This window comes from Geotrypetes seraphini, chromosome 1 (assembly GCF_902459505.1).
Source record: "Geotrypetes seraphini chromosome 1, aGeoSer1.1, whole genome shotgun sequence".
NCBI classification, from domain to species: Eukaryota; Metazoa; Chordata; class Amphibia; order Gymnophiona; family Dermophiidae; genus Geotrypetes; species Geotrypetes seraphini.
Window position 1 is genome coordinate 323,507,050 of NC_047084.1, and position 12,433 is coordinate 323,519,482.

The 12,433-nt window shown below is 42.6% G+C and overlaps 1 protein-coding gene across 1 annotated transcript in view; it reads left to right on the top strand.

Annotated features, from left to right (window-relative positions):
• Positions 1–1,165: 1,165 nt before the first annotated feature.
• Positions 1,166–12,433, top strand: part of LOC117366123 (alcohol dehydrogenase 1A-like) — a 47,967-nt gene continuing 36,699 nt past the window's right edge. The window contains exons 1-2 of the mRNA XM_033957260.1: positions 1,166–1,261; positions 10,735–10,836. Of these exons, the coding sequence (XP_033813151.1) occupies positions 1,244–1,261; positions 10,735–10,836 (120 nt within the window). The 5' untranslated portion in view covers positions 1,166–1,243. The remainder of the gene's footprint in view (positions 1,262–10,734; positions 10,837–12,433) is intronic.

Sequence of the window (12,433 nt, forward strand, 5' to 3'; positions counted from 1 at the left end):
CAGTATCTCCCCTGTGTGATCCAATCCTTATGTTCCTCATCTGCCTTCTAAGGAACACAATCATCCTCTTTTCCAGCACTGTCTCTTACCTAACCCCCTCCCCAGGCCCCTAGCTCCCTCTTTTCCACCATTGTCCTCTCCCTTAACCCCCATCTCCCTATTTTCCAGTGTTGACCCTCTGCACTGTCAATATCACTTCCTCTCTCTTCCCTGTATTCCCCAAACAGCCTGGTATTTCTTCTACACCTTCAATGCAAATATCTCCCTCTCCTCTTCCATGCCCTCATGAATTCTGCATCGCTCCTGCTCCTTTGCCCTCCCCTCCCCACATTCTTCCCCACCTGTTTAACATTAGCAGCAATGATTAGTATGGGCTGCTCACTTCTGGATAGCATTAGAGCTTTCTTCTGCAGAGTCTTGTCCATGCAAAAACAGGAAGTTGTGTCAGAAGCGAGCAGCCCGAATTAATCGCTATCGCTGCTGGTAATGCTTAAATAGATGGGAGAGACTGCAGGTAGGGAAAAGAAAGAGAGAAGACAAAGGTGTGATGCAGAACCCATGGAGACGGGAGGAAAGAAAAAGAGAGTGAGCAGACCGTAGGCAGATGGACTCCCCTTATGCAGGGACCCGGGGCAGCTGCCCCCTTTGTTCATTGGTAAAAGCAGCTCTGTTTTCGACCCTCCCTCTCTTCCCATGATGAACAAGCCACTGTGAGATTGCCTGCACTCAGTCCTCTTCTTCCTATGAATCCCTAGTGTCTGGCATGTTTAATTTGGCATTATCTTCTACTGGCATGAGACCAAATCCCTCAACACGTGTCACTGCTGAGGGAAGCATGACACCCGAGACCATGACCTCATTTGCCACCTCCTTATCCAGGCCTTGGGGAAAATAATTTAGTCAGTTTGTTGAAAAGGGAAGGGTTGGTTCCTAGTGGTCTACTATCTGAAAGAGTTCTCTGTGTGACTGTTTTGGCATGTCAGTCATTTTTGAGTAGTACGCCTTTTTCATCTTTTGTAATGATGAGAAGGAAAGTTGTCAGTCCATCAGAGGAACTTTCAACCTAATGAATATCTGGTCTATTATTCTAAACTAGCACGTAAATATATAACTACTGGGTTTTAGGGTTTGTTGGTTTCTAAAGTTAATCTTTGATCATGTGTTTGGTGCAAATAGTCTGACAGTAGTCTCCGTAAGCAGTTCATCCTCTGAAGTCTTGGTCCATTACCAATGAAAAATAGACATGGAAACATCTGGAAAAGTAAGCAGATGGGTTTGATTCTTTTCAGGGATTTTTGTTTAAAATATGAGTAGCACTTTGGCCCAGACATTTTTTTTTACTGTAATATTAGATGTCTAGAATAACAATTGTTTGAAAGAATAAATTAGGATAGATATTTTACCTATCTTATTTTATCTATTTATTGAGATTTATTAACCACCTTTATGAAGAGATTCACCTAAGGCAGTGGTCTCAAACTCAAACCCTCTGCAGGGCCACATTTTGGATGTGGAGGTCCTTGGAGGGCCTCAGAAAAAAACAGTGTAATGTCTTATTAAAGAAATGACAATTTTGCATGAGGTAAAACTCTTTATAGTTTATAAATCTTTCCTTTCGGCTAAGTCTTAATAATAATATTGTAATTTATAGCTAACTGACCTAAGGTGATGTACAGCAGGTATAGTTTTACATAAAACTTACAATTTTGTTAACAGCATAACATTAATAAAATGACCAAATATACAGTAAACATAAAAACAAACTTAATAATAGTATCAGTTTGCAGCTTGACACACCGCAAGGATGTGTGTCACTCTCTTCTTCATGGGCTTGTGTGGGGAGCTTGCTTTTTACCAATTTTGGTTTCAGATTAGGTGGCTGATGGCAGGCCAGCACAGGTGAAACTGGGAATATTTCTTTTAGTAATTCATCTTCCTGGAGTAGTGGTTGTAGATCTGGTATAACTTTTGTTAGTTTTTTCACTACCAAGGGGGGCCCTGTCTGTGGTTTTCTTGTCCTTGTAGTGTAGTACGTTTTCTCTGGTTGTTTTAACGGGATGCAGAAATATTCTTGGAGACTATTTTACAGTTGTATCCTTTCGTTTGAAGGATTCAGTCAGGGTCTTTAGGTGTTTATCTCTGTCTCTAGGGTCAGAGCAGATACAATGGTATCATGTGGATTGGCTGTGTATAATGGATATTTTTATATGTGAAGGGTGAAAGCTGGAATTGTGAAGGTATCTACATCTGCTTATAGGTTTCTTGTACAGGCAGTCCCCGGGATAAGAACATCTGACTTACATCAGGCTCATACTTACAAACCGGGGTCCTGCCTCTCCCTTCCTGTGCCAACACATCCCCTCTTCCTCTCTTCCTGTCCAAACATACCCCTCCTCCTCCCTTCTATGTTCCAATGTGCCCCTCATTGCCCTTCCCTCTGTTTTGCATACTAAATTTGTTCCTCCCTCCTGCGGTATCTACCTCCGCTGGCCGGCTGCATCCTCATAGCCACACTTTTCTTCACAAAGCTGCAAGTAGCAGCTCCTGCACGCAGCATGCGGCTGACCCAGAAGCCCTTCCAAGTCAGCCACAGGCCACATGTATGAACCATGGCCATGGCTTTTTGAAGAGAAGTGTGGCTGGGAGGAGGGAGCTAGCCAGCAGAGGTAAACACCCATGGGAGGGAAGGAGGCATGAATTTGGGATGCAGAACAGAGGGAAGGACGATGAGGGGCATGTTGGGACATGGAAGGGAGGAGGAAGGTCATGTTGGGACATGGAAGGGAGGAGGAAGGTCATGTTGGGAAAGGAAGGGAGGAAGAGAGGACACATTGGCACAGGAAGGGAGAAGAAGGGTCGCATTGGGACACAGAAGGGAGAGAGCACAAACATCAGACAAAGGATGGAAGGAAGAAAGAAAGGCGGGAGGGAGAGAGCATGAACTTGTGACACAGAATGGAGGGAGGGAGGAAGGGGAACATGAACTTGGGACATAGGATGGAACAATGGAGGGAATGAGGGAAAGAGATGCTGAGGAGGGGACAAAATAGAAAGGGAAATTGTTGGGCATGGGAGTCTGAGAGAGAGGAAAAGAGAGATGGTGCACATGGGGAAATGAAGAAAGCAGTGAATTGTTGGTCATAGGAAGGGAGAGAAGAATATTGGACATGGTGGTAGGAGAGGCATGAGGTACAGATACATGGAGAAGAGAGAGATGAGAGAGAGAAATGTTAGATGTGGTGGTGAGAGGGAATAGTGGGACAGATGAACAAAAGTAAATGTAAACCTCCTATCTTTTCTTTCTATTTAAACTACAGTACTTTATTTTGAGGATTGTTTCTTTAATGTTTGTTTTTATAGACTGTGTAGTACTGTATAGAATCTGAGTTACATACAAATTCAACTTATGAACGGTTTAAAAAATGGAACTCATTCGTAACCCGGGGACTGTCTGTATGTAGATGTTTGTATATAACCATTGTTGATAAAGACTGTCTAGAAAATTGATTTTTTATGGGGAACAGTCAATTTTTAATTTGATTGTAGGATGGTATATTTTGGAGGAATTATAAAATTACATTACATTAGTGATTTCTATTCCGCCAATGCCTTGCGGTTCAAGGCAGATTACACCAAAGTTATCAAGAATTACATTAAAAAGTTTGCAGGAACAGCGATGTCATAGTATTTACTTAAGAAGTACTAAAGAATTGTCGAGATCTTAAGGTGATAAATGTTGGGTAATAAGAGAGAAGTCGTGATCTTAAGGAGATAAGAATTGGGTAAATTAGAAGCATTTTAGACTTTGTTGGTTAGATAGAAGCACATTAGAGAGTATTAAGGGTATAGAGAGGGTTGGGGGGGGTTGGGTAGGGACTGGTCGTGCTAGATGGGTTTTATGTATTTTTTGAAGAGTATGGTTTTAATATCTTTCTTGAAGGTTTTGAAGTTTGTAGTCGATGATAACAGAGTGGTGATTTGTCTGTCTAGTTTAGCTGCTTTGGAGGCTATTAGGTTGTCATATAGTTTGTTTCGTTTGACATTTTTGGATGATGGGTGTGTGAATAGTGAGTGGGTTCTTCTGTGCCTGGTTGTCAAGGATTGATTTAGTCGGTTATTCCAGTAGGTTGGACTTTCTCCGTTAATAGCCTTGAAAAGTAGGCAGTAGAATTTGAAGTGTACTCTTGCTTGTATTGGAAGCCAGTGTGAGTCATGGTATGCCTCTGTGATATGGTTATATTTTTTCAGTGAGTAGATGAGTCTCAGGGCTGTTTGTAATTGTTTTATCATGGTCGCTGAGCATGGGAGGTATAGTATGTTGCAGTAGTCTATTAGTCCAAGGATAAGAGATTGTACCAAAAGTAGGAATTGCTTCCTGTTGAAGAATTTTCGGATTTGTCATGGTCACGAACAATGCTTTTATTACTTTGTTGATTTGTGGTTGCATGGTACAGCCTCTGTCAATTAGTACTCCCAGAAGTTTTAGTGTGGGTTGAATTGGGTATGAGATCGAGTTTATTACTAGATTTGTTAAGGTTGGAGTTTTGTTGCTTTCTAGGATGATGAAGTTTGTTTTGTCAGGGTTAAGTTTTAATTTGTGCTCTGTCATCCATGTTGCTACTGTTTCGAGTGTTCTGTGTATTGTGCTTGTCATGGTGGGTTCTGGGTGGTCGAAGGGGAGGAGAATAGTGATGTAATCTGCATAGCTGTATGAAGTTATGCCATGTTTGTCTAGGTAGGAGCTGAGGAGGCTATGTATATATTGAATAGTGTGGGTGATAGGGGTGATCCTTGAGGAACGCCACAGGGGTTGGACCATGGTTCTGATTTTTCTTGCATTGTTTTAACCCTGTATGTTCTGGATTGTAGGAACACAAAAAATATGTATCCAACAGAGTCTGCAGTAAACAAACAGCAAGCAAAAAACAAAACAAAAACTGCAGACCATGTACAAGATGCAGGCACTGTTTATTACAATATTAATGCATATGGTAATAAGGTGGTATATTTACCATACTGCATTAATATTGTAATAAACAGTGCCTGCATCTTGTACACGGTCTGCAGTTTTTGTTTTGGTTTCTGGATTGTAGGAAGCCTTTGAACCATGCAAGTACTTTGCCTGAGATTCCTATGGAGTCTAGAGTTTGTAGAAGAATGTCATGATCTACTAGGTCGAAGGCTACAGAGAGGTCTAGTTGTATGAGCAGGATTTTCTTGCCTGTACAGAGGTATTGTCTTGCAGTGTCCATTAGTGTTCCTAGTAGGGTCTCCATGTCGTAGTTGGTTCTGAAGCCCGACTGTGTGGGGTGGAGTATGTTGTGATCATCTAGGTATGAGGCTAAAGTTTTGGCTACAATACCTTCCATCAGTTTGACGTACAGTGGGATTGAGGCTATAGGTCTGTAGTTGGACGGTTGGTCCATTGCTCCTTTGGGGCCTTTTAATATCGGAGTTATGATGATTTCACTGAGTTCTAGTGGGAAATGACCCTCTAGTAGTAAAGAGTTTATCCATTGTAAAAACAGGGAGTGGAATAATGTACTTGAGGCTTTCAGTAGGTATGGGGGGCAATGGTTAAGGTTGCAGGCTGCATGGCTGTATCTATATATATAAAATAGGAGGTATGTATGTGTGTATGTATGTATGAGTGTGTGTGTGTATGTGCCGCGATCACGCAAAAACGGCTTGACCGATTTGAACGAAACTTGGTATGCTGATCCCTCACTACCTGGGATGATATGTTCTGGGGGTCTCGCGGCCCACCTGCACACGTGGGCGGAGCTACAAACAGAAATTCACATTTCACCCATTCATGTCAATGGAAAAAATGTAAAAAGCTGCCATTCTCACAGTAATTCAAAAACGGCTTGACCTATTTGAACAAAACTTGGTATGAAGATCCCTCACTACCTGGAGTGATATGTTCTGGGGGTCTCTCGGCCCACCTGCACACGTGGGCGGAGCTACAAACAGAAAATCTGATATCACCCATTCATGTCAATGGAAAAAATGTAAAAAGCTGCCATTCTCACAGTAATTCCAACTACCTGGGGTGATATGTTCTGGGGGTCTCTCGGCCCACCTGCACACGTGGGCGGAGTTACAAACATAACATCAGATTTCACTCATTCATGTCAATGGAAAAATAGTAAAAAGCTGCCATTCTCACCATACTTCAAAAACGGCTTGACCGATTTGAACGAAACTTGGTATGCATATCCCTCACTACCTGGGGTGATATGTTCTGGGGGTCTCGCGGCCCACCTGCACACGTGGGCGGAGCTACAAACAGAAAATCAGATTTCACCCATTCATGTCAATGGAAAAAAATGTAAAAAGCTGCCATTCTCACAGTAATTCCAACTACCTGGGGTGATATGTTCTGGGAGTCTCTCGGCCCACCTGCACACATGGGCGAAGCTACAAACAGAACATCAGATTTCACCCATTCATGTCAATGGAAAAAAAGTAAAAAGCTGCCATTCTCACAGTACTTCAAAAACGGCTTGACCAATTTGAACGAAACTTGGTATGCAGATCCCTCACTATCTGGGGTGATATGTTCTGGGGGTCTCGCGGCCCACCTGCACACGTGGGCGGAGCTACAAACATAAAATCAGATTTCACCCATTCATGTCAATGGAAAAATTGTACACAGCTGCCATTCTCACAGTAAATAATAAACGGCTTGACCGATTTGATCGAAACTTGGTATGCAGATCCCTCACGATCTGGGGTGATATGTTCTGGGGGTCTCTTCACCCAAGAATTTATATGTTCTTGCTCCTGGAGGTGAACCTAAAAATGTTGTTTATAATCAAGTTTTGTGTTTGTTGTATTGTATTCATTTTGTCAAATATTTCGCATTATAATTTGATTATTGTACTTTTTATAAAGCTGTAAAAATATAATTTCATTCACCACTATAAAGTATCTTTATTTGAATCCATTTACTGTGTTATTGCTATAATTAAATACCCGTGCAACGCCGGGTCATCAGCTAGTTTGTTATAAAGATTATTGAAGTCTGCCCATTGTATGGGTGAGAAATGGGACCAGGTTCTATCTGCTGTGACTGGTTCTTTTTCTGTGGGGGGAAATGATGTCTCTATATGTGTGGGTGTTCCGTTGAATGAGGCTCTGATGTTTGCGATCTTGTTTTTGAAGTATGTGGCTAAGAGGGTGGCTGAAGGTGGGGGTGAGTTGCTGTTGGCTATGTAAGGTGTGGTGTTTGTAAGGACTTTTAGTAGCTGGAATAGCTTTTTTGTGTCTTGGGGTCCATCTTCTATTTGTTTTGAGTAGTATGTTTTTCTTTTCTCTTTCAGTTTTTGTTTGTATTTTCGGTTTGTTACTATCCAGGCTGTTTTTGTGGACTCTTGGCTGCTTTTTCTCCATTTTCTTTCTAGTTGACTGCATTGTCTTTTATGAGTTGGAGTAGTTTGTTGTCGAACCACTTGTCTGATTTTCTGTGGATTTTGGTTTTGGGTTTTTCTGGGGCTAGTTCGTCCAGGGTAGCATTTTGAAATGAAGTCTTTGGGTGTGTAGTGTTGGATTATGGTGTCTGTTTTTGTCCAGAATGTGGTGGGATCTATATGTTTGCGTGAGTTGTAGGTTGTTTGTTGAGTAGTTGGAATGTATTTGTTATTGGTCCAATTGATTTCAAAGGAGTAAGTGTAGTGATCAGACCAAAGGGAACGGTTCCATTTTCCGTTTGAAGTTTGGATCTCTGGCTGTGTGGTCTGTTGGGACATATAGGCTGCGATGTCTAGTTGGTGTCCTTTTTCGTGTGTGGTTTGAGGATCTAAGATTTTATATGTTAAGGATGCTAGTAAGGTTTCTGCATTTTTGCAGGATTGGTTTTCGAGGTGGAGGTTGAGGTCTCCTATAAGGAGGTTGTAGGTTGTCGCTAGAGAGTTTAGATAAATAAATTCTTCAAATATTGGTTTAGCTGTGCTCCAGTTACTTGGGGTTATGTAGCATAGTATGCATGTTAGTGTTCCTTTAAGTGATGTGCTTGAGAGTTGACAGGCTAGTAAGTCCATGCATTGGTCGGTTGTTTTGTCTTGTATTTTTATGTTTAATGTGTCTCTGGCTATGATGGCAATTCCTCCTCCTCTTTTATTTTCTCTGCATACTAGTGTTATTTTGTGGCTTTCAGGGCAGACTTCAGTTATTCTGGGGTCTGTGTCAGAGGTGAGTCAAGTCTCTGTGAGGAAATGGCAGTCTAACTGAGTCAGCCCTTGTCTGTAGCACCGGGGCATGGCCCTTAGCTACAGACAAGGGCTGACTCAGTTGACCCATTTAGCGATTTCAAATTTATGCCCAGCAGTGTCTACGGTGAGCTGTCAAAGCTCAAGGTTTACAAGGCAATGGAACCGGACAACCTGCACCCCAGGGTGCTCAGAGAGTTGAGTGATGTCTTGGCGGAGCCGCTGTCAGCGCTCTTCAACCTCTCCCTTAGTTCAGGTAGCGTCCCGTTGGACTGGAAGAAGGCTAACGCCATTCCACTCCACAAGAAAGGCTCCAAGACAGAAGCAGCAAACTACAGACCAGTGAGTCTCACATCAATAGTGAGCAAACTAATGGAAACTCTAATCAAACACCAATTAGATACGATCCTGAATGAAGAGAACCTACAGGATCCCCGTCAACATGGATTTACTAAGGGGAGATCCTGCCAATCCAACCTGATCAGCTTCTTTGACTGGGTGACGGGGAAGCTAGATGTTGGAGACTCCCTGGACATCGTATACCTGGACTTTAGCAAAGCATTCGATAGCGTACCTCATCGCAGGTTGCTAAGCAAGATGAGTTCCATAGGATTGGGCGACACATTGACGAAGTGGGTTGGGAACTGGCTTAGAGGTAGAGTTCAAAGGGTAATGGTGAACGGCACCCCCTCTGAAATGACGGAGGTGATCAGCGGAGTGCCCCAGGACTCGGTCTTGGGCCTTATACTATTCAATATCTTTATAAGGGACTTGGCAGAAGGGCTCCGAGGTAAGATAACATTATTCGCCGATGACGCCAAACTAAGCAATGTAGTGGGCAAAAGCACAATGGATAAAAATTAAATGCCCGACAATATGATGCAAGATCTACTCTTACTATAGAAATGGTCTAAGACATGGCAGCTCAGCTTCAATGCCAAAAAATGCAAAGTTATGCACCTGGGTACCCAAAATCCATGCAGGACTTATACCCTTAATGGCGAGATCCTAACAAGAACGGTAGCAGAACGAGACTTAGGGGTGATCGTCAGTGAGGACATGAAGGCTGCCAATCAAGTGGAGCAAGCTTCATCCAAGGCAAGACAAATCATAGGTTGCATACGCAGGGGTTTCGTCAGCCGTAAGCCTGAGGTCATTATGCCTTTGTATAGATCCATGGTGAGACCCCACCTGGAATACTGTGTGCAATTCTGGAGGCCGCATTACCGTAAGGATGTGCTGAGGCTGGAATCGGTCCAGAGAATGGCCACCCGGATGGTCTCGGGACTGAAGGATCTCCCGTACGAAGAAAGGTTAGATAAATTACAGCTATACTCGCTCGAGGAGCGCAGAGAGAGGGGAGACATGATCGAGACGTTCAAGTATCTCACGGGCCGCATCGATGCAGAGGAGGATATCTTCTTTTTCAAGGGTCCCACGGCAACAAGAGGACATCCGTGGAAAATCAGAGGCGGGAAACTGGCGGGTGACACCAGGAAATTCTTTTTCACCGAAAGGGTGGTTGATCGCTGGAATGGTCTTCCACTTCAGGTGATTGAGGCCAGCAGCGTGCCTGATTTTAAGGCCAAATGGGATCGACACGTGGGATCTATTCGCAGGGTAAAGGCAGGGGAGGGTCATTAGGGTGGGCAGACTGGATGGGCCGTGGCCCTTATCTGCCGTCTATTTCTATGTTTCTATGTTTCTAAGTTATCTTCTTCTATCCAGTTTTTTTATGCGTTCTGTTTTAGGGCCTATGGCTCTGATGTTCATATAAGCACATTTGAGAGTGGTGTATTCTATTGGTGCGTTGTGAGTTGTTTTTGGGTATATGAGCGATCTTTGGTGGGGTTGTTTTTTGGTTTTGTATGTGTTTGTTGGTTTTTTACTTGTTGATCTTGGGGAGGGTTGGCATGTGAATGACTAATGGTTTGGGTTTCTGTTTATTGTGAGATGCCAGTTTGGTTGAGTAATTCCTTTGGAGTTTGCTATGATTGGTTTTAAAGAATCCCCAGCTGGTTCGGGGGGGGGGGGGGGGCGGATCGATTCCCATGCCTGCAGGATCAGGCTCCTGCTTCTCCTGCCTGCCTGCCCGCCTGTTTCGGTGCGGGAAAATTGTTGGAGTCTCTTCTCCCTCAGTCCATACCATAAAAATGTCATCAATATACTGGTGGTATTTCAGGGATTTTGTCTGATATGTATTTAGAAATGTCTCTTCTAGTTCTTCCATGAAGAGGTTTGCATATTGTGGTGCCATCCTGGTGCCCATAGCTGTGCCCATGATTTCCAGAAAGGCATCATTATTAAAGTGAAAGCGGAAATAGTTGTGAATTAGAATTAATTTGATAAATGCTGTAATAGTTTCTGGTGAGTGTTGGTGGTCCAGGGTGGATGTTTTTAGGAATTTTTCACATGAAGCGATGCTATCTGTATGGGGGATGTTGCTGTATAGAAATAAACTTTGAAATTTGTATTTTCGTACCTATCCCTGAAATATGATCATGTCCTAATCTATTCATAGGTTATTAAATGCAAGGCAGCTGTTGCGTGGGAAGCTGGGAAGCCACTCTCTATTCAGGAGGTAGAGGTTGCACCACCACGAGCTCATGAAGTCCGCATTAAGGTAATGTGATGGCCTTCAAAAGGAAAAAAACCCACGAGGTCAACATTTAGCACTATTTAACCTGGCAGGAGAAGCCCCTGCTCAGTTAAATTGCACTAATTGGGGTTAGTGCAGATATTTGGTGACAGTTAACTGAAGAGTGTGGCTGAATATCTACTCTGACCACTTGGCACTCTCTGGCTAGTGCTGGGGCAGTCCAGAGTTGAAGCTGGGATAGGCCTGGTCTAATGCTTAAGGTGGCCCTGCCTTTAATAAATCCAGCTCTTCTAAATTTCCAGATTTCCAAAGGTGTGTTAGGACCTTAATGCGCGGAATAGCGTGTGATAAAATGCTGTGTGTGCTAGCCGCTACCGCCTCCTTTTAAGCGCGCTAATCTTGTGCGTGCGCTAAAAATGCTAGCGCACCTTAGTAAAAGGAGCCCTTAATCTTAAGGTTCAAACAATTTTTATTGATGCAAACAACATCAAATACAACATAAGGGCACCCCAAGGTGCATAATACAACAATAATGCATCAAATAAAATAAAATAAGAAGCATGTATATCTAAAACATAACAACAAATTAACACAGAATCTTATTAATTTAAAATAAGAAAAGAAAAATCATTCAACCCTCCCTCCCCACCAAATCACCACTTATTCTATACATGATAATATGTTCGAACCTATTCAATACCCCCACCTCCCCTCTCCAACCCCCCCCCCCCCACCCAATGGTACTCTCTATTTCACCTCACTAGAACACACCAATACAATCTAGGACACCCATCTTAAGACCGCACTACGGCCTTTGGGATGTAAGGTTTGCAGATAAGGCTCCCATATATGCATGGACAACATCTTTCGCTTGTTAGGCCTTCCAGCATCTCTCGCCTCCCAGATGGCCAACTGATGTAACTGATTCCGCCATATACCGTTTATCAAAAACATACCTAAATGGTTTACAATTAACAGAAAATTGTTAAAATAAAATATAAGCTTAAAAGTAAAAAGTGGGTGGGACGACAATACAAGTAGACTTACTGGAATAAAAAGAAAAATTGGAAAAGGTAAGAACATAAATACACTGAAAAAATAAAATTTTAAAAGAGAGAGAAGGAACGGAGGGGCTTTAGCACACTAGGATAGGGGTTGCTTCAAAAGAAGCATTTCAGTTTGGTACTGCTCACTACACAGAAGCTGTTAGGGCTTTAAGTGAATGGAATGAAACTGAGAAGGTGTCTTTAAAAAGGAATGTTTTTAGTTAACATTTAAATTTTTCAAGAGATGTTTCTTGTCTAAGATCTGACGGAAGGGAGTTCCATAACGTGGGGGCAGTGAATGAGAAAAATAGTTTTGCAGGTGGAATCGAGAAATAGTTCACACATAGAGGGGACAGGAAGTAGGTTTTGAGTGGCACTTTTTGCCTCTCCTCGCACTACTCTTGCCTAGCAAGCTAATCAAGGTTTTTATTTTCTTAAGCCTACTTTTAGAAAGGAAAGGATTAAAAAAATAATGTCTTATTGTTTGTGTGTCCTTTCTTCCCCACCCCACCCTACAATAACATTTCTGTTTGGTGTCCTATTTGCACAAAATTAAGATAATATGTTGAGGCATC